General features: G+C 41.6%; 5 protein-coding genes and 1 long non-coding RNA gene across 8 annotated transcripts; 2 read left to right on the top strand and 4 right to left on the bottom strand.

Annotated features, from left to right (window-relative positions):
• Positions 1086-2006, top strand: LOC109728326 (WAS/WASL-interacting protein family member 2-like). The gene has a single exon (XM_020258712.1). It carries the CDS (start codon positions 1086-1088, stop codon positions 2004-2006), a length of 921 nt encoding a protein of 306 aa, XP_020114301.1.
• Positions 2254-3186, bottom strand: LOC109728325 (vegetative cell wall protein gp1-like). Its single transcript, XM_020258711.1, has one exon. The coding sequence runs from the start codon at positions 3184-3186 to the stop codon at positions 2254-2256; it is 933 nt and encodes a 310-aa protein (XP_020114300.1).
• Positions 4190-7083, bottom strand: LOC109728220. 3 transcript variants are annotated; one of them, XR_002220937.1, is made up of 4 exons: positions 6779-7083; positions 6558-6676; positions 6408-6486; positions 4190-5440 (listed from the first exon to the last, which is right to left on the bottom strand). It is a non-coding gene; the product is annotated as an uncharacterized LOC109728220 (long non-coding RNA). The 3 variants fall into 3 exon arrangements; XR_002220936.1 differs by having other exon boundaries at positions 6408-6676; XR_002220938.1 differs by lacking the exon at positions 6558-6676 and having other exon boundaries at positions 6779-7079.
• Positions 10642-11945, top strand: LOC109727871 (metallothionein-like protein 2A). Its single transcript, XM_020258066.1, has 3 exons — positions 10642-10767; positions 11349-11426; positions 11614-11945. The coding sequence occupies exons 1-3, from the start codon at positions 10703-10705 to the stop codon at positions 11702-11704; spliced, it is 234 nt and encodes a 77-aa protein (XP_020113655.1). The 5' UTR covers positions 10642-10702; the 3' UTR covers positions 11705-11945.
• Positions 13335-16573, bottom strand: LOC109727891 (kinesin-like protein KIN-10C). Its single transcript, XM_020258096.1, has 10 exons — positions 16329-16573; positions 16088-16253; positions 15809-16009; positions 15154-15325; positions 14857-15062; positions 14271-14578; positions 14070-14184; positions 13858-13987; positions 13470-13717; positions 13335-13385 (listed from the first exon to the last, which is right to left on the bottom strand). Exons 1-10 carry the CDS (start codon positions 16490-16492, stop codon positions 13335-13337), a joined length of 1761 nt encoding a protein of 586 aa, XP_020113685.1. The 5' UTR covers positions 16493-16573.
• LOC109728404 (transcription factor AS1) lies at positions 17689-20609 on the bottom strand. Its single transcript, XM_020258797.1, has 2 exons — positions 20393-20609; positions 17689-19153 (listed from the first exon to the last, which is right to left on the bottom strand). Exon 2 carries the CDS (start codon positions 19101-19103, stop codon positions 18051-18053), a length of 1053 nt encoding a protein of 350 aa, XP_020114386.1. The 5' UTR covers positions 19104-19153; positions 20393-20609; the 3' UTR covers positions 17689-18050.

Raw genomic sequence — 22222 nt, 5'->3', positions numbered from 1 at the left:
CGTAAGCTATAATGGGGATTGGAAATTTAATTTTTAACCTTTCATCTCATCTTGTTGATAATATAGATAATCTTTTTTTTTCTGCTCCGAATGGGACAAAAAAAGAAAAAAATAATAATTACTTTTACTTAAGGGAATAATATATATAAAATAATATAAAAACGGTTTTTGATCCCTATATATATATATATATAGACGAGTTCTCTATTCGGATGTAAGCAACACGAGACAAAAAAAAAACCCACCACTTTTTTCATTCCTACGAGTATATACTTTGCCCTAAACAGCACATGACAATTTGATCTTAGATAAATAAAAATCACTTGTTCCAGGAATAAGTACAAGTTCAGATATAAGCAGGAACTAGATCAATTTTNTATTTATTTAATTTTAGATAATGTTGCTAAAAATTTCAACATCTTTTTTAAAAAAAGGGAAAGAGAGTATAAGTTGGAGAGAGAAAACATAATTAAAAAAATAGAAAGAAAAATATAGTCGAAATTAGAGGGAGTGAGAGAGTTGAAATTTTAGAAAGAGAGAGAGAGAAAGCTTAGTTTAGAGAGAGAAAAAAAAAGTTGAATTTTAGAGAGAAAAATAAGTTTAGAGAGAGATATAAGGTTAGAGTGTAAAGAAAAATAATATCAATTAGCCGGCGGGTAGGAAGAAAGAAAGAGATTAGACATATTATGATTACCCCAATCCATTAATATAAGGATACCCGCCCTCCCTCAAGGGAATGAGATTAGTACTTTGGGGTGAATCTTATTCCCAAGTGAATCCAATATTACCAACTAGATTACTTAGTGCGTTTAACCAAATACCGTCATATTTTTTTATTTCCATTGGATTATTAGTAATCTTTAAAAGATAGCGCGAACCAAACGCACCCTAAAGTTAATATATATGCCGAACACATATTAGGATTGGTACATGGAGTATATACTTTCATTTTTATTTTTATTTTACAGTTAATTAATTAATTAATTAATTAATTGCATTGTTCTTGTCCTTTTAAGAGGACGCACTCAAGTTAACTTTACAAGATAGAATTTAGCTTTCAAAAAAATTTGAAGTGAGAAGAAAGAATGGCCTCCCGCCTCCGCCACCCCCCTCCACCTCCTCCACCGCCGCCTTCGTCATCGAGATCGGCGAGGTGGCGTGGTCTAATTCTTCAAGATTTGGGGATACACGCCCCCACCGCCGCCTCCTCCTCGGCCTCTGCCGCCCCCCTCCTCAATCTATGGTGGCGTCAGGGACCCGAAAACGAAAGTACGTCCCGCCCCCCTCCTCAATCTATGGTGGCCCCTCCTCAATCTATGGTGGCGTCAGGGACCCGAAAACGAAAGTACGTCCCATATTTTGAAAAAAAGTTCAAAAAGATGTGCTCTGTTCCCATGGCCGCCGCCGTCGCCCCCTCCGTCGCTGCGAATTCCGTCGCCCCACTCGCTCGATCTTGCGATCGGTCGCGCCGATCTTGCTGCACCCGTCGCCCCCTCTGTAGCTGCGGCCTTCTCCGCCGCCCCCTCCCATCTCGTGATCGGTGGCGCCGATCTTGCCGCACCCACCGCCCCCTCCGTCGCTACGGCTTCCTCCGCCGCTCCCCCTTCCCGATCTCGCGATCGATGGCACCGACCTTGCCACCCCCGCCGCCCCCTCCGTCGCTGCGGCTTCCTCCACCGCCCCCTCCGTCGCTGCTGCCTCCTCTACCGCTCCCCCGATCTCGCGATCGGTGGCGCCGATCTTGCCGCCCCTTTCGTCGGCTGCGCCATCTCTCGCCGATCCCCCCCACTCCCCGATCTTCAAGATGCGTGGTCGATCTTGCCGCCCCTGCGACCCTCCGTCTCTCCGCCTCCTCCGCCCCCTCTCCGACTCGCGATCGCGTCGGCACCTATCTTGCTGCCCCTACCCGCAAGAGGTGCCACCGATCGCGCGATCGAAAGAGGGGGGCCGGAGGAGCCGAGAACGAGGGGTCGGCGGGGCGGCAAGATCGGCGCCACCGATCCTGAGATGGGGAAGGAGCGGCGGCGCGAGGCCGCAGCGACGAAAGGGGCGGCCAAGATCGGCGCCACCGATCACGAGATCGGGGAGCGGTAGAGGAGGCAGCAGCGACGGAGGGCGGTGGAGGAAGCCGCAGCGACGGAGGGGCGGCGGGGTGGCAAGATCGGTCCATCGATGGCGAGATCGGGGAGGGGAGCGGCGGAGGAAGCCGTAGCGACGGAGGGGCGGCGGGTGCGGCAAGATCGGCGCCACCGATCACGAGATGGGAAGGGGCGACGGAGAAGGCCGCAGCGACAGAAGGGCGACGGGTGCAGCAAGAATCGGCGCCAACCGATCGCAGAATCGGGAGGGGCGACGAGTCCACTGCGACGGAGGGGCGACGGCGGCGGCCATGGGAACAGAGCAACGTCTTTTTGAACTTTTTTTCAAAATACGGGACGTACTTTCATTTTCGGGTTCCTGACCGCCACCATAAGATTGAGGAGGGGCGGGACGCACTTGGTTTTCGGGTCCCTGACGCCACCATAGATTGAGAGGGGGCGGGACGTAACTTTCGTTTTCGGGTCCCTGACGCCACCATAGATTGAGAAGGGGGGTGAAAGGTCGAGGAGGAGGCGGGCGGTGGGGCGTGTATCCCACAAATGCTGAAGAATTAGACCATGCCACCTCGCCGATCTTGCTGCCCCAGTTGCCCCTCCGTCGTTGGCGGCCTCCTCCGCGGTCGGCGCCACCGATCGTGAGATCGGAGGGGCTGCAGCGACGGAGAGGCCGCACAAACGGGAGGAGTCGCAGTGACGGAGGGGCGGCGGCGCGGGGCGGCAAGATCGGCGCCACCAATCGCGAGATCGGGGAGGAAGGGAGGGGTGGAGGAGGCCGCACCGACGGAGGGGACGGCGGTGCGGCAAGATCGGCGCCACCAATCACAAGATCGGTGAGGGGGTGGCGGTGCACAAGATTGGCGCCACCGATCGGGGAGGGGGCAGCGGAGAAGGCCGCAGCGACAGAAGGGGACGGCGAGTGCGGCAAGATCGGCGTCACCGGATCGCGAGATCGGGGGAGAAGGCGCGAAGGAGGTCGCAGCGACGGAGGGCGGAAGAATCGGCACCCACCGATCGCAAGATCGGGGGAGGGGCGCGGAGGAGGCCGTAACGACGGGGGGCACCGACCGATATATATGTGATCTTTCATATCACCTTCATATCACCTCCTCAGCTGAGACTCCTTAGCTGAGACAAGGTAAAAAAAAAAAAAAAAAAAAAAAAAAAAAAAAAAAAACTAAGAATGACTCTCTGTATCAATTCGGAATTGAAAACCGCAAGAGCAGTTTCCTGTAATAATGGATGTAGGAATTCTCGGAGGAATGATTTGAAATTTCTCGCCGTAGACCGAACAGATGACGGTCATCAAAACTTCTAGTTGCTAAACCAAGAAAAATTGAAAAAAAAAGATAATTAAAAAAATTAAAAATGAAAATTTTAAAAAAAAGGAATTTACTGTGGCTCTCCCCGTAGCAGCAATATGGAAGGTAACGGGAAAACGCAGAGGTGAAGAAGGAGGCAGCGGAGGGGGGCGGAGGAGGAGGCGGCGGCGAAGGCGGCAGGGGCGGCAATAGAGCGGATCTCTTTAAATCTATTTTTTCAAGAGACCCGCTGCTCCGTCGTGGGTCCACCGTAGACGGTGATCGCGAGGACGACGGCGGAGGAGGGGAGGCAGGCGACGGCAGCGGCAAGGGCGGGGTAGGATCGGTGTCCCAAGTGTTGATGAATGAGACTGCGCCATCTCTGCTTGCGCAGGGAGATCGCCATCTACGGTGGCGCTCCGCAAGGAGAGATGGCGCAATCTCATTCATCAACATTTGCGCAGGGAGATCGCCGTCCACTCGAGATCGCCATCTACGGTGGCGCTGCGCAAGGAGAGATGGCACAGTCTCATTCATCAACACTTGGGTACACCGATCGTACCCCGATCGTACCCCGCCCCCGCCGCCGTCGCCTCCTCCGCCTCTCCCGCCCCACCTTCTCCACTGTGGTCCTCGCGATCGCCGTCTACGGTGCTGCCACGATGGAACAGCGGGTGAAAAAAGAGATTTAAAAAGATCCGCTATGTTGCCACCCCCGCCGCCGCCTTCGCTGCTGCCTCCTCCTCCGCCCCCCTCCGCCGCCTCCTTCTTCACCGCTGTGTTTTTCCGTTACCTTCCATATTGCTGCTACAGGGAGAGCCACAGTAAATTTCATTTTTTTTACATTTTATTTTTAATTTTTTTAATTATCTTTTTTTTTTCAATTTTTCTTGGTTTAGAAATTCCTAAAAGGTCTATTGTTACAGGAAAGTGTTCTTACTATTTGTCATTCCGAATTGATACAGAAAGCTATTCTTAGACCTTTTTTTGCTTTTTTCAACTGGTCTCAGCTGAGGAGGTGATATGAAGATGATATGAAAGATCACAGATATTCTTTTTTTTCTTTTTTTTTTCTCTTGGTATGAATTGATGTTTTTGTTTCCTTATAGTGTTGTTGAAGTGAATGAAGTATATCATCCCTACGCACGCGTGCATGCACTCACAAGAAAACTTAAGTTAGCTTAGTAGATGTAGATGTAGAAGTTCTAACTTGGATAACCAAGGAAACATAGTACTAGGTTTGTTCTAACTAATTAACCAATATTAATCAGATGGCAGCAGAATATGGTTTTTCTTTTCTTTTAATCTTCCAAATGTTATGCCAATTTAGATAGGATATTTGGTTTATTTATTGATAAATCTATGAAAAATGACATGAGGAATGTGAAAGCACTGAAGTATGGAACACGTTTCTTGTATGAGCAAGTCATACTATGCCAAAATCAGGCACTAAATTATGTAACATGTTTCTTGTATGAGCAAGTCATACTATGCCAAAATCAAGCCAACTTTATTTCTCGTTTTACAAGTATAGAATAACATAAATGTATATGTTTTATCTTAACTAGATTTCTTGCCAAAATGCAAACTGTAAAAAAACTTAATTTTATAATTAAATAATACGGGGCTTTATTGGCAATTTAGTTGTTCGATGTATGTAACCATTATTGTAACACCTTGGAAGTACACTGAACAATTTAGTTGTCAAATTTTAGATAAGATGTGATAAGCCAGAATAAAACAGTGAATGAAATTGAACCAGTAGACGTCTAGATAAATTGAAAATAAAGAGTATTATCATGAATTAGTTCGTTTTCCAAAGGAATTGTAGCTTTTCGGCAATGGAAAGCTACAATGGCATCTCCAAATGTGCCAGTTAGTTTTAAAATTGGTCTTAGACCAAGTAAAACAAAAGAGATATGCTTGGAAATAATGTCAAATAGCTAGTAAAGAATTGGTGGCTACTGACTGAAATTTAACTCACTAGCCAGTCCTTCGAAGCTTCATAGATGAGTAGTCTCCCAAGCTCTGCCATGGCACTCTCTATAACAGGATTAGCAGAGAAGATGTTAATTACGTTATCATGTAATTCAACTAGGTAATATGCTAACTGAATTTGCAGCGTAAACCCAGAATAATAAAATATAGTGGTGAGCTTTCCTTGAAATATGGCAATTGAATATCCAGGGTAATAGCTCTTCTGCTAAATACATTCAAATTTGAACTCTAAATGAATCTCCATAGGGAGAAAAAAGAAACTGTATTTAATAGTATACTTGTCTTGGAGATAAAATCAGAAAGAAATCCAGATAAGGAAAAGAATCTTTATGGATGCAAAGTATTCATATAACAGTATGACTGAGTGCCTGATCAATAAATGTTAACCCTACATTCACGACAACAATATTACAGTTCACTTGACTTGACCAAGGTTTCTATAAAAATAGGGAATTTTATCCTGAATTAACAATCAAACGTCAAACAATTCTTTAACTCTCGGAAGAAAGGAGTTAGCGACAATTGCCACAACTTGGTGGGTTGTTTGGCTGGAGCGTAATAAAAGAATTTTTCAGAAATCCAAACGTCTGATGGGAGTACTCGCGTTGAAGATCCGCTCACTTACGAAAATCTGGGACCTTTTTTGCTAGTTTGTTATTATTTTCTTTTTTATATATATCTTCAGCTTTATCCTGTGCTCTTAGTTGTATCTTTATCTATAATTTTTTGTTTTAGTTTTAATTTTAATTTTGCTTTTGTTTGCTCTTGTATTTCTCTTGAGGCCTTGTTGCTTCAGCTTGTAGCCCAGTTTATTTTTTAAATGAATGAAGCAGTAGCATGCTACCTTTTCTCAAAAAAAAAAAAAAATAAATATTGATGCGCTATTAACATACTTAAAGATATGTATACAAAAAAAAAAAGTGCAGTTAATCTACAATTTCAGGATGATATTATTGAGCACATTTTTATCAAAACATACAAGCTTCGAAAAGATCTAAAACGAGCAACTTACTGAAAATCACATAGGAAGTTTGCTCGTTCCTGAGAACAGAGATCCAATGCTTGATCAACAGATGTGGCGGAACCATAACCTAAGCCACACAAATCAAACCAACATAAGAAGAACAAATTAATCAGTTAAAACAACATAAAACAACATTACAATAACAGATATATCAGCATCCTCTCGCCCTGCATGGGCTTCGCATCCATCACGGGGTCGGAACTAGCCGCGGCGGCAGTGGCGACGGCGCGGCTCGATCTTCGCCTCGCGATTGCTAACTAGGGTTTTGGGGGTAGGAGGAGGAGGAGGAGATGCGCGTTAGGGTTTGGGAGGGAGCTGCAATCGAGGAAGAAGAAGAAGAGGTAAGGAGGGGAGCGTACCTTGAGGATGGGGAAGGATTGGTAGAGGAGGGGAAGGAGAGAGAGCAGAGGAGGGTAGGGTTTGGGAAGTGTTGGGGGGAACGTGTTGGCGATAAGCGCGGCGTATCGGGAGGGCGATATAGCCAGATTCTAAGTAAGGTCGCCATGGAGGGAAGTAGAGGGAGATTCGGTTGAGAGGAGATGAGGGAGAGAGAGCGAGAGTGAAAAGAGTAGTGTTCAGTTGGAATCCGCAAGAGGGAGAGAGAGACGAGGCGCACTTTGCATTCACCTATCATATTATATAATAATTGAGAGAGAGACGAGGCGCACTTTGCATTCACCTATATAATAATTGAGAGAGAGAGAAGAGGCGCACTTTGCATTCACCTATTGTATTATTATTGAGAGAGAGAAAGAGAGAGAGACGAGGCGCACTTTGCATTCACCTATCTTATTATAATTGAGAGAGAGAGACGAGGCGCACTTTGCATTCACCAATCGTATTATAATTGAGAGAGAGAGAGACGAGGCGCCATTTGCAATCACCTATTGTATTATAATTGAGAGAGAGAGAGAGAAACGAGGCGCACTTTGCATTCACCTATCGTATTATAATTGAGAGAGAGAGACGAGGCGCCATTTGCATTCACCTATTGTATTATAATTGAGAGAGAGAGAGAGACGAGGCGCCATTTGCATTCACCTATTGTATTATAATTGAGAGAGAGAGAGAGAGACGAGGCGCACTTTGCATTCACCTATCATATTATAATAATTGAGAGAGAGAGACGAGGTGCACTTTGCATTCACCTATCGTATTATAAATTTTAGAAAAATATTTTTATTATGTTTTCTTTTTTTAAGATATAACTGACTGGAAAATAGATAATACAATATAAATATTATACAGTAAACTTCCTCATGTGAAATGCATGTGTGAAATGTAGGGGCTGATAGAGAAAAACTCTTTTTGGTGTGTATCTATGTAAAGGTGGGTGAAAAGATAAATTAAAATACTTATTTAACAATCAAAGAACTTTTTAAACTATAGCAATAGCCTTATACTTATATATATTTGAAGCCTAATTATTTTATATTTCTAACTAAATTATTTTTAAAAAAATTGAATAAAAATGAATAGTTTACTATCTTTCTACCCTGAAGAATTTTTTTTTTTTTTAAGTATATACAAAGTTACAATTGAATATAATGATAACTTCAAATGACTTTCAAATTACTCTGCTGTAAAAAAAACTGAAAAAGAAACATATTTTCTAGTAACAGCAATGTGGCTTCCCAACCATAGGTAAAAGGGAAAGCACCATTAGAAAACCAATTACTCACAACTTTTTTGTTTTTTTTTTTTTGGCCAATTCACCGGTTACAATTCAACACGACCAATTAATTTGAAAGTACGACAAAATGGATATTTAACCACCTATAAACTACAACATTTAGTAATTTCAGCTCCAAACTTGAACAGTCCCAAAGTCAGAAAAAAAGAAAATCTAGAGGCATGCCTCAGTGAGACGCACTCTTTTCTTCTGTCCATTAGCACCAACTGTGCTTTTGGGTTTGGCCCATTTGGGATTATTACTATCCTACGGTAAAATAAAAAAAAAAAAAAATGTGTCACACAAAATCGCACCCTCAAGGATTACTAAGTTAGTTTAAATACATAAAATTTTATGAACTAGACTGGAATACTATCAATAGCACCAGGTTATTGGTGTTATTAGATTTTCAGACCCTTAGATGAAAAAATATACGGTTAGAATGATTTGGCCCTCTAAGGTTGAGTAAGTTATTGATTTAATAGTATAATCTAACGAGTAAAAATAGTCAAAGGTTTAATCTAACGGTGAAAAATTCGATAGCACCAAATGCTTGGTGCTATCGCTAGTATCCTAGCCGAATTCAAATTTTATACTTTTAATTTCTTTTTCACTTTTGGTTTTAGTGGGCCTAGATAAAGGATTCTCACTGGGGCCCATAAATTTAAATCATTTGTTGAATTTGGGCTTCTTGTGCAATGTACGCGCGGTCACCTCATTTACTTTTCACAATTGGGCTGACGGGTGTGGCCCATGAACTTACTACTAAGCCGAAAACCTTTCTATCTTTAATTTTTTGGGCATTAGCTTCAAAAATACGTTTGGCATATTAAATAAACTAATAACTATATATTAAATTATATATAAGAGAAAATGTTAAAACATAACTTGCATGTTTTTTTATTTATGATATATATATAAGAGCTGGAATGCTAAAATATTTTGCTAAAATATTTTGGTTTGAATGAGACAGATTATTTTCGACACATTCGTGCGTAACCCAATGTAATGGATGATTAAAGTTACACGGGAACCATTTTAGAACACCTTCAATTATTTTTTTTATTGGAGAGAACAATGGGAACTTGCCTTGTTCGATACTTATTGGATGTGACTTGTAACCCTACATAAAAAAAAAATTAGGATACGAGATAGATAAAAGTTAATATGCTCCATTAATTTATAGCCCATTTGCATAAAAAATCTACTTATTTTGAACTTTTACAAAATCNGAATTACAAATAAGGCTAAAGTCCAATTTGACCAAACAATAGATATGATTTTTTATTTTTCTTGTAATATTCATTTTGAACCAAGCACAAAATCCACTTTGACCAAACAAAAGATATGATTTTTATTTCTTTTTTTTTATTTTAAATTTATTATATTTGTTCTATGAAGTCATTGTATCCAATGTTATCCCTATGCCTTTTCTCTTGTTGCCAACACAAGAGGATAACATTTTTGGACGGTTTCTCCCTTTAATTATGGAATCGAATAGCTTATTCATTGATCACATTTGCTTAAATTTGAAAAAATAACACCTTTTTTTAAAAAAAAAAACAAATTAAGAATCTTTTTCAAATGTTACTCTCTTCAGCACCTCTATTAATGTGCATGCATGATACATGATGAAAGGAATATGGAAATTGAGTTCAAAGTCTTTTGAAATGAAAAGTTTACTAAACCGATTTAATAAAAAACGGTCCAAAAATAATTTTAACATAAAAAGATTGGTATATATCCAATAGAATAGAAGCATAATATAGTATCACAATAGTTTTTAGTTAGGGGCAATTGCTTATATACTATGAAAAATTTTCAACTTTCTAATTTATCCTTCTTATAAGGCTAATATTAAATATATCCATTTTATGTTTTAAGTTACTTTAAATATACCTCTAAAATTAAATTCTGTTAGTAAACTATTAGTAATAGTCGTTATCAATATGAAATTACTATTTTGTCATTTCTAATATATTCTTCTAACATCATGAATCTTTCTCATTCGCCCTTAAGTTAAGGGCAAAAGGAAGTATTTTGATTTTTGATTTTTTCAAATATACTCTTTTATGATCGCCATTTTTTCTGATTTGCCCTTAAGTTAGGAGCAAAAAAAGTATTTTGATTTTTGACTTTTTCAAATATGTTCTTCTATGATCACCAACTTTTTTTTATTTGGCTTTAAGTAAAGGGCAAAAGAAATATTTTGATTTTTTTATAATTCTAGTAGATATTTAATTCACGTTTAATCCGGAATAACTTAATGGATTGTAACTGCAGGAGTATTTTTGAATAAGTGTGGAATAAATGAGTAGTATATTGAAAATAAAAGAAATAAAAATAAATTAGATTTTCTGAAATTTTAAGGTGCATATATGCAATTATCCCTTTTATTAAGGTAATAAAAGAAGTTATCTGGCTAATGGATACGCGGGGATAATAATAATTTAAACAGTGATACACTCAAGGATTTCCTTGTCTAGGATGCTGACACGTGGACGGTGGATAGTCCACAATCTCTCTCCTTCCTTGCTATAAATAGTTGGTTGCATTAAGCATACCATCATCACAACACAAGTGAGGAGAGAAAAACAAGAGAGAGAATAAAATGTCTTGCTGTGGAGGAAATTGTGGGTGTGGCTCTGGGTGCAACTGTGGCAGTGGATGTGGAGGGTATTAAAATCTCTAAATACATTATTTAATTTCATAATTTGAACTGTTTTCATGTTTTTCATTATTATGTGTTCTATTTGGGAATTGATGTATATATCCACAACAATTTTTTATGTTGTGATCGGAAACATATATCAATAGTCATTATTTGAACCTCTTTTTTCTGACAACAGTAAAATATGCGCTAAATATATGTATATCAATTTCCGTTTTGTCAATATCTCTAGTTCTTGTTTCCGCTTCTTTCGATCGTTATTGTGGATATATAAATTTCTACTATTTCTACGGAGAAACAAAAGGATCAGTTTCTTATGTCTTAGTTGAAAGAACAAATTTAACATCCATGGACTTTTGCAAAACAATGATCTTTTTAATCATGTTTGGAGTAATCAGGAGAGTTTTGTTTACACTGATTTAATTGCAATACAAGATAAATTTCGGAGAGTAAATGTCTAGATAATATAGGAACTTTTATTGCATCAGCATGCATGAGATTAGAGAGGGATGTGTACGGTACTAGTTCTTGTCAATTTTCTCATACTCTATATATTTAAAAGGAGGTTCAAAATCTGTGGGTGCAGATGCAAGATGTATCCTGACTTATCTGAGAGGAGCACCGCCTCGGCAACCACGGTCATTGGAGTTGCATCTATGAAGGGGTTTGTTTCTCTTATTCATTGAGGTTCATTTTAACATGAAAACAATACGAATAACTATGAAGTGAAAAGGCAATCAAAGGAGATACATTTATGCTTTTGGCGTCTGAAGTTCGCTTCTGTCAGATTATGTGTTCCTTTATTAGTTGATTATATAATAATGATAAAGATTAAATTGGGTTATTTTTAGGCACCTTGAAGGATTTGAGATGGTTGCTGAAGTTGAAGATGGAGGGTGCAAGTGTGGATCTAACTGCACCTGTGATCCTTGCAACTGCTAATGAGGAGAAGCTCCTTCATGTTTCTCCCTCCCAAGTATGGTTATTAATATGTGGGTGTGATATATACATATATGCATAGTGAAACATCACTGTGCTATGAATAAAGAGAGCCATGCCTATGCATACATGCTCTCATGGCTGGTGAAAGAAGGTTTGTTGCTGTTTGTGTGTTGCGCTGTTGCTATTATGTTCAATAAAAGCTCTTGCTTCTCCAACTTAGTGTGTTTCTATTTCTATTTCAGTATTCTTTGTTAACTTTGGCATGTAAAAGATTATCTGTTTATCACACACCTCCTGAGTTTTTAGTATTCTTTCTTAACTTTAAAATTGACAAATGAATTAAAAAGAAAAAAAAAAGAAAAACAGATATTCAGTGCACAGAAAATCCCACTACTATGGGCAAGGTAGAGAGTACGAGCAGCTAGAACAACTCAATCCTCATAGCAATTAGATTCCAGTAACATTATCTAGTACAACAGGACAAAAGAAGGTGAAACTAAAAGCTACAACAGGACAAACCATTGGATAAATATACAACAGGACAAAAGAAGGTGAAACTAAAAGCTAGAAAGTAAATCTTCAACAACCCAAGTCTCCTGGCACAAAGGATCGACTTCGGTGTTGAATAGTAACTCAAATGTTGCTAAAGTTACATCTATAGTCTACAGAGACAGCTAATGTAAGGTTGAGCATGGCTACTTGGCCAAGTTACCACTGCTTCGTGTAAAGTCAAGGAGCAGTGGCTATTGTAAACACTATGAGCACTGCATTTCATTCAGATTAATAAAGGTAGACTTGGTTTCATCATCATGTGAAGACCCCTCTCGCCGCTCTTCTGAACAAATCATGCACCTGTAGCAGAATAAAACAATTGAAGAGCACTGATAATTGAAGTTATATGTTTTTTATCTTATCTGGTGGTGAATTTTCAATCACCCTTCTCGTAGGAAATTGCTACAACTTGAATTTTGGCATCACTACTCTGTTGGCTATCTTAATCTGCTCGTCCAATTCATCCAATTAAAACTACACACAAAGTCTGACTCTAAATATTCCAAACAACAGGCAGATGCCTCAGAGCATGCATATATATTCAGGCATATGAGGGTGTTTTCAGATAATTATAAGGCCAACCCACAAAAACTGTTACGGTGGTTCTTGTAATTTGGCCCAAATGAAAAGACTGATAAAGGGGGCCGTTAGATTTACCTGTTTGGAAGAAAGGCCTATCTTCTCCAAATCAGATAGCTGCCACCACCAAAAAGTTATATTCTTAGAACAAAATCAGCTAAAGAATTTGGATCAAGCAACTCCACGTAAAAGATAATCTTACAGATTTCAAAGGTCTTGGTGAATTCTCCCGTAGCTCAAGTATGTACTCTGCTCTTTTCTGACCAATGCCCTATAGAAGATGCATGAGAACTTAGTACTCTATTACTAAATTCCTCTTCTTGCTTACTAGCAATAAATAGCTGTTCTCACCTTTAGCTGCATCAGCTCTTCCCTAGATTTGCAGGAAAACAATACAGAGTTAGATATCGTGTTAGTTTCAACTTTCAATGCCTAACTAATTAGCATAGAAAACGACAGCATATCCGGATAAGTCAACGAATGCTGATTAACTGTTAGCTTACCTGCTAGCAACGTTCAGGAATGCAAGATACTCCTGAACAAGAGACTCCTGTAAAATTAAGAGGACCTCCGTTAGTGACCCGCTATGTTGAAGAACAGCACCAAATTGAGAAGATTTAAAATAGTCACGGACCTTCAAGTGAGAACTTTGTGCATTAAATTTGTCAAGCGGTGTGGCACCGATTTGTATTTCATCTACACCGCATGTTGCCCTGGGGGTTTTTGGCTCTAAGCAAATAAGAGAAGAACCATTATCTGCTTCGGTGGAAATTGGGAAAAGAACCTTTCTATCAGAGTTCTGCAATCCTCTGATTTGAGCACCCATTGATCCCACAGAATCAGACGAAGGGAATTTCAAGTTTTCCTTGTTACACGGTGTTCCTGCACATAAAAGAAAAGGGGAAAAAAATTAGTATGATCCTTACACTTAAATGCTTAGATTTTACCGTTTGCTTTCAAATCTAGATATTTCCCATCCATGTAATCATTTAAGTAGCATGTTAGATGTATATACGACTGACCAAAACTAGTGGTGTAAGCGTTTGTCTCCCTCATTTCAACTTCAGAACTATGGGAGAATGATAACAGTGAATTCTCATGCTCGATATCATGCTGTTCATTTATAGTATCTTCTTTGCAAAGGGTAGTTTCCTGATTACACAACATTCATGTCAGTAGTAATCTTACTACAAGTTTAAATTTCATATAGGAATGCGCCAAGAACAAAAGTTACTTTTTTGCCCGACATATGTATATTTTCAGCAGGTAATTCACTTGGGTTTGTATTTTCCTGGTGCATATGTGACACACCAGTGGTTGCGGAGGAAATCCCTGTGTCAAATAGTATTCTGCAAACAAAAAAAAAAATTATGAAATGAGATATTTATGGAGGAAAAAGAGAAAGGAAGCATGAAGTACAGGCCAGAAAACTAACTTTTTCTTAGTCCTAGAAACTTCCTGATCGTTGGCCGTTGCTTTAGAAGAAGACCGAACAGAGCAATGTTGCTTAGGATAATTTATCGACTTTGGAGTTTTGCCCTGAGAAGGGGAAAATAACCCATTCATCCTCTGAATACTCTTGGTCTTCCCCTTAGATTCTAACCAGGCTCGAAGCTTCGCCTCCATATCAACTTTCAATTTGGGAGTCTCTGGTTTTCTAGCAGAACCCACATAGTTCACAATATGGCGAGATCTTGCAGCTAGGCTGACTGTGTGGACTGCTTCCTGGTAGGATACGGGATTCTGCAACAAAAGATCAGGTGAATTTCGGCGAAGTATAGAACATGAAGTCATGAAAATAAGAAATCTACAACTACTTCATAACATGCCTGAAAATATTGTTAGCAGCTAGTAATTGGTTTGGTATTTGAATTAAAAAAATGACACTTGATACTTTGATAGGACATCTACTCTTAAAGCTAATCAAATCACTAGCTACCACATTACAAGGCTGGTCTGTCAACGACTTTATGGGTCCATTTTGAGGTATATACGCATAGTATTACTCCGTAACATCCTACCAGACAAGCGATCATCAGAGCTTGACTTGTTCCTCCTAGAGAATCCTGTAATATCCGAGTCAGTTTGCTTTCGCGGTAAGGAATCCGCAGCTCGTTGTTGTTCAGAGCATATATGACATTGGATAAAGCAAACAAAGATTGGTTAATCTTGGCGCTCTCTTGAAGACGGATTCCGTCATTGCCAGTTTTCCTATTATCCTCATTACCTGCCAAAGATCACAGAAGGAGAACAGGTTATAAGAAATTTGACTTAATGCATATATCAATAACCAAAATAGTCTCTTATTAGAAAATAACCTGCCAAGTCTATGAGGTTCAGTTTCCCTTTGACATTCCCACTTGTGACAGCGACAGAAAGCACGGCATGGCTTCTACTCGAGACATCGTTAAGGCCTGTGTGCGCCACCTTCCTCCTCTGTACGCCAGCTGAATAGACTTCAGTGAACTCATCCATCGAGTTCACGGAGGCCTTTGATCATTCATAAATTAGTAATACATTAAGAACTAACCGAGTAACCTAAATGGTGAAGCTTCGATAGAATGGCACATTAGTTTCATTTTTAGCACAGAATAGCACTGATAATTTGCATAGCAGACCCTCCAAAACGTAGTGTTGAAGCTATTTTTTAAACTTTTCTTTATGTTATAAAATTGAATGTAAGGAAATGAAAATTTTTCGCCGACAGCTTCATAGCTGCTCATAATAGTGAAATTAACCAGATTTCAACATTTGCCAAAAACATGATTTTGAAACAAGACGGTAGAAATTAAATAAGACAAGTTCCTTGAAAATATTCCAACCCAGCATCTCCTGTTCGGATACTATGTTAAGAAACTGATTTTGAGAAAAGTTTGAACAGCCGGAGAATGTTGTAGTATATTAGTATCATACATCAAACTACAGCTCAGAAAACAGTATGCGAGAACAATGATACTATTCTACAAGCCTTACCCAAGATAGTCCTTTAAGTTGAACCCTTCCCTCTTTATCATCCATAGCTATGACCTCCTTTGCCTTGGGCTCCAGTAGATCGTAACAACGATCCATATAAACTTCATAGTACGCAATATCCACCGAATATTGCGTGGTCTCCCTCAAGTTAAAAATGGTCGACATTGTTAATGGAATAAGTCCAGGTTCATTCTCCGTGCCCTAATTCATGAGATCGAATTAAGTAGTTGCCGCAGATTAGGAGCAAGGAATTAAATCAAACACCATCAAGGCACTCACCTGCATCGTGTAGGTTTTCCCACTACCCGTAGCCCCATAAGCAAACACCGTAGCATTTAATCCTTGAAAAATCCCCGGTATAACGGCGCTAGCCTCTTTATCAAAGATCTGAGCAACACGATCCTCTTGCCCGAAGAAAGAATCCAACTTGTAACACTCGTTTCGGCTGTAAAGTTGAGAATTTTATGACGGATCAGAGTCCTTGAACGGGAAATTAGCGTCGAGAGTATGAAGATCGTACCTAGTCCATTGATCCTTGAGGTGAACTGTGACTTCCCCACTGGATTGGGGATCTAGAACCGTGATGCAGGGGATTTGCTTTGTCTCCTCCGAATCGATCTCTGAGGTAAGGAAAGGGCGCACCCTTAACACAACCCTGACTCGCGAGGAAGACAAATTCGCCATTTGTGTGTGTGTGTGTGTGTGTGTGTGTGTTTGAGAGAGAGAGAGAGAGAGAGAGAGAGAGAGAGAGATGATGAATTGAACCAGGAGACGTGTTGACCGTTGGAACAAAGGCGGGGTGGAGTGGTTCGAATTTGAATTTAAAAGCAGTTTCGTAGAATACGATATAAGACAAGGGCAAAATGGTGAAATGAAACGTTATGTGCATTTTGCATATTAATCCCTTTAAGTCCCTGGACATTGCATTAGAGTCTCTGATTGTTTGGTACTATTCTTATCGTCTTCCAAACTGTTCACCCGGGTAATGACAACTATATAAAGGCAAAGTAAAGTTGCATTGTTTTCTATAAGCAGCTATTTGGTTGGATGAATCTCAGTGGATCGAACTTGATCTTGACCTTTTGCGTCCTATACAGCTTTTGCAATGAAACACTGAGATCTGATGATCAGAACTTGCAACTTTGCTTTGCCCTACGCACCGCACTGTAGGCATCTATGTAAGGCTCGCGCTCGCGAGCATCGTATTCTCATAATCAAACCGTCCAAACATGTCCTATCATTAACAACAGAGGTTAATGAGAGTCTCATTATGCCATTAGATAAATGATTTCGAATTGAGAGGACGACTAAGGCCCATTTTCTGATGGATCGAGACCGTTGGGTGTTAACCGTCATAACTTAGGGAAGTGGATTGAACAGCTTATCAGAAACACAGCAGGATGCACCAACAAAGTTGCAGATTACAAAACAGTGCAGTGACCTTGTGTATGAGCATCGTTAATGGCTTTATTGCTTAGCATGATTAAATAGCTCTGATTAAGAGGGCTTCGAACTTTTGTATCGAAAAAAGCCCTAACAAAATTTCTTCCAATTAAGTGCAGTTCAAATTTCATAATTTAACAGAATTAAAACGAAAATTTGAAAACTGTTTTCATTAAAAGCTGAGCTGAGCTTTTCAGAACAACAAGTCAACAAGATCTATGTATGATTTTATTTATCAAAGACCCTTACTGCTGCCTCTCAGTTTAAGATCTGTTTGAAAGATAAGTACAGCATAAAATGAAGGAGACAACCAAATTTCTGAATATTCAAACCAAAGCCAACACCTCTTATCACCCCGAATCTAAGCTATTTAAAAAGCCCTGTCAAACATGCCAATCAACAAATGTGGAGGGGTAAAATAAATGAGGTCCTCAGAATAATTAAACTAAAATTACGGCACATATATATATAGCCAAAAAAACATTTTTTGAGTTCTATCGCGAGAAACAGAGAACCATGCATGGATCACTCAACATCCAGGTGATAAATCACGAAAGCTACATTTTTAAAACACCCGACCCCTCAGCTCTGATCAGAAATTTTCCCCTGCAACAGTGATTCTATATATGAATAAAAAGTTCATCGACAACACTAGTTTTCTTTTATCGTCTTTGGTGGGCCGGAATTATAGTATTGCTCTTGATTTGGCCTCCGATGAGGTTGATACGATTTGAGATTGCTCTCTCACAAATTCAATGTGGAATCACTGCTGCGGCGCAGGTTTGGTGTGCTCCAAACTCTATTCCTCCCGGCCGGTCGGCGGCCACGGGCGGCCGCAGCCGCCGCCACTGCTGCCGACCTGCTCCAGGAATTTGCTGAGGCGGACGTGCTTGGCGGCCCACTGCTCCACCAGCTTCTGCTCCTTGGCATCGGCGTCCCTCCTCAGCCCCGCGATCTGCTCCCGGTACTCGGCGTCGATCCTCTCCATCGCCAGCCTCTGCTCCTCCCTCAGCGCGCGCACCTTCGCCTCGATCTCCTCCATCTTCTCCCTCCTCTTGCTCGCCTTCTCCGACTCGAGCTGCAGCTCCACCCTCTTCAGCCTCCACGCCGCCTCCTTCTTGTGCGCCATCAGCGCCTGGTACCCTTCGTCCACCTCCCGGCAGCACGAAACGAGCTCGGAGAGCACGCGGCCCTCGACCATCAGCGCCGCGGGCGGGTGCGGCGAATTAGACCGGTCCGCCTGCAGCCACGGTATCGGGGGCGGGGGCGGCGGCACGGTGGAGGGCGAGAGCGTGAGCGTGACGGAGGGCGAAGAGGCCCTGGCGTTGTTGGAATTGGAGAGCCAGGGGGGGAGCAGCGGCGCCGCCATGAGCAGCGGGGCGGGGGGGATGGCGCGCTCCCTGACGAGCTTCTCGGCGAAGCTCTCGAGGATGCGGTCGTACTTGCCCTGCTCGGCGGAGGCGTCGGCGGCGGAGGCGGCGGCGGAGGAATTGTGGTGGCGGGAGGTGTCGCGGAGCTCCTGGCGCTGCTGCTTCTCCTTGAAGACCTCCCACCACTTGCCGAGGCGCTTGGCGGTGCGGCCGGGGAGCTCGGCGGCGATGCGCTTCCACTTGTTGCCGTGCTTGGCCTGCAGGCGGATGACGAGGCGCTGCTCCTCCTCGGTCAGCGAGCCCTTCTTGATGCCCGGCCGGAGGTAGTTCTTCCAGCGCTCCAGGCAGGACTTGGCGTCGCGGCGGAGGTGCGGCGCGTTCATGCGCTGGGCCACCAGGTGCCACTCGCGCGGCCCGTACTGCCGCACGTACGCCCGCAGGATCGCGTCCTCCTCAGCGCGCCAGCGCTGCCGCTCCTTCATCTGCCATCGACCGTGCCGCCCCAAAACTCCTCTTCATTACGAGCCTCACCCTGGGGGAAAAAAAAAAAAAAACACACACACACACACACAAATTTGTACTTAAAAAAAAAGAAAAAAGAAAGAAAGGAGCAACTTTTAACTGTTGAACAAGACGCGACGATAGCTGTGCATGCGCGCAACAGTAACAGAAACCATAGGAATAGTAGTAGTTAAAGCGCATGGCGACAGGGAGGAGCTCGACTCGCCCTCATTACTGCGTGCGCTGATAAATTAAAACAAGAGGGGGGGGTGGGAAGCCGAGGAGCAACCACTCCTCTTCATTTACTAGGTTGAAACAATATCTAGAGAGCACAAAAAAGAAACTTTTATGTTACGTTGAGACATAATGAAAAGCGTATGTGTGCAGCAGCAACAACAGCAACCAAAGAAATAGCTGTTAAAGCATGGTGATAGGGAACACTCTTCTGAAGAATTACAACCGTTGGTTCCAAAGAAACCAAGAATAGTACTCTACTGCTAGTCTCCCTTGCTGAGCCAAAAAAACTGAAGTAGAGGGGGCGGGGGAAAGGAGCAATTTTTACAGAGACCACGTAGGTGTAGAAAGAAAATTCTTTCACAAAGAAGCAATTTTTTAGGTCCGGAAGAAAAATCCTAATGCCGAGGAGGAAACTATTGAGCAAATTTTCAGTAAGATTAAGGTAACAGCAGTAGTAGCATTTAGATTTTTATCGACCTACATAGGAGGAGATTACATAGCACTGAAGAAGATGGCAAACGAAATGATTTTGAATATTATTAGTCAAAAAAAAGGTATCATATAAGGAGCATTCATTACATCAATAAATGACATGAGAATTTTAATTTCCAGTTCACAGAAACGTATTAACTCTGCATTAATATACGAAGTTTGACTTGATGAAATTTAATACTTGTTTCAACTGCTTGGAGACCATGATCACACTGGCTAGTGCAGAGTAGGTAACAGAGCAACTCTCCGCTGGGTTCGATGCAATAAAACAGATAACTCGATGCATAGTTTAAGGGGTAAAAAGTAAAAATAAAAAAATAAAAACGTGGTCTAGTTCAGCTTTTTCCAATAGAAACGCATGCAGAGGACATGTTTCTAAATTCAGAAACTACAAGATGCCATGAACTACCCATGAATCAAGCACTACATTTAACACAACCACCTTATCTATAGTTTAGAATGCATGGAGAGGGGGAACGCGTAGTGAGTAAATACTACAACGGCATTGCCATAACAAGAAGGAAATGGAGAGCTCTCTTACGGCGCCTCTCGGTTGCTTGAGAGCCGTTTCCGTCTCACACTTGAAGCAAATGTGAAAGAGAGAGAGAACTGAAGACAATATAACAACAAGTAAGAGAGAGAGAGAGAGTGAGTGAGTGAGTGAGTGAGTGAGGGGGGAGAAAAGATGCTCTGTGCCTATAGAGAGAGAGAGAGAGAGAGAGAGAATGTGTGGTGTGTGTGTATGTATATATGTGTGTGTGTGTGTTAAAAGGGGACGAGAGAAAGTGGACCTGATCACACCAGCGTAAAAGAAGGGCACGCGAAGGGAAAAGACGAAGGGGGAGAGAGGACGGGGGGATGGAGGCTGCAGGGTTGGGGGGTGGTGGGGCCCGAGCCTCTGCTGCCCAGTGGTGTCCCCGGAGGAAAAAAAAAAAAAATCTAAATACCCGAATATTTAATATAATATTTTTAATTAATAAAATTATATTTTTAAAATTTATTAACCTTATTATAAATTAATAAATATTTCTATTATTTTTTTAAAAAAATTATAATAATTTACAACGGATGATGTGTAATGTAAATACAATAATAAACTTTGGGGTTGGGACTAGGGAGGGGACAAAAGCGGATGGCGAGGTCGCTCGATTGATGACGTCACACTGGAATGTGGTGGCGCCACGAGATTTGCAGCGTTTTGGAGCAATCGCACTCACGCACACCCCGACGACTTTTCTCAACCAAGGTAAAAGAAAATAATAAATTATTATTATTATTATTATTATTATTATTATTATTATAAAAGGATAAATTTGATTTGTATGGTCGCATTTTCGAACTTCTCCGAAATAATAAAAATAAAAAAGTAAAAAATAAAAAGAAATAAAAAAAAAATTTTAAATACCCGTTGTTGAGTCTTATCGTCCCGGGTACGCGGCAGGAGGGAGAGCACAGTGGTAGCGCAGAGATGAGAGAGAGAGAGAGAGAGAGACAGAGAGAGAACGGACCGTTCGTAGTCTCGTATCGAACACCACGCACCCTTACCCGACACGTGGCGTATTCTCTACCGGTGAGATACAAATTGGGTCCCTCGTGCTTATCGAATGACAAGGCGACACGTCAATTTGGGGAAGCTCCGGTTTTACTACATGAGCCGCGTGTGAGAACGAAGGAGACGCGAGAGAGGATAACGGTAACCAAAAAAAAAGAAAGAAAATGTGGCTGGTAATATGAGTGGTAATCTCACCGGGTTTGGGACCCGACCGGTTTACGGGTTCGAAATCCTTTGCAAATGGCTACATCACCCCCGCACCCACAACAGGACGGGGCGGTGACCGCACCTCTCGAATCGATCCAATTGGACGGCGAGTTCGATGAGCTCAGTATTTTTTTTTAAAAAAAAAAAGAAAAAAAAAGGAGGCGTTAAAGGGGTTCAGAGTGGTCGGATCACCGCACCACCTGGGTCTATAAGAAAGTAGATACTAATACTACGTAAGTTTCATGGGGTACGGAGACCGATTTGGGGAAAAGTTCAATTAGGGTTACCGAGTTAGGAAGAAGCACCTTGTTGTGTCGACGTAGATGGGAGGGTTATAGGTAGGGTTTTTACTTTTTAGTAGTCGTCGTCGTCGTCGTACCAGCGAGCGGAGAGGCGGTGGGGATGATCTCCGCCCCGGTACGGACGGGATCTTCGTGGAGCAGAGCCAGAGCATCATTAGAGAGAGAAAAAGAGGTGGGAGGAGTTGGAGAGAGAAACGAAAAATTGTTGCGTGGACCGCGCTCCATAGACCACTTGCTTAATTGGGAGCTCAAACCCACTGGCTTTGTAGCGTAGTGGACTCTGTGTATCAATTTAATATCCCGTAATTTT

Source organism: Ananas comosus, linkage group 23 (genome assembly GCF_001540865.1).
Source record: "Ananas comosus cultivar F153 linkage group 23, ASM154086v1, whole genome shotgun sequence".
Classification (NCBI taxonomy): domain Eukaryota; kingdom Viridiplantae; phylum Streptophyta; class Magnoliopsida; order Poales; family Bromeliaceae; genus Ananas; species Ananas comosus.
Note: the sequence above shows the minus strand (reverse complement) of the source record. Positions and strands in the feature narration are given on the sequence as shown.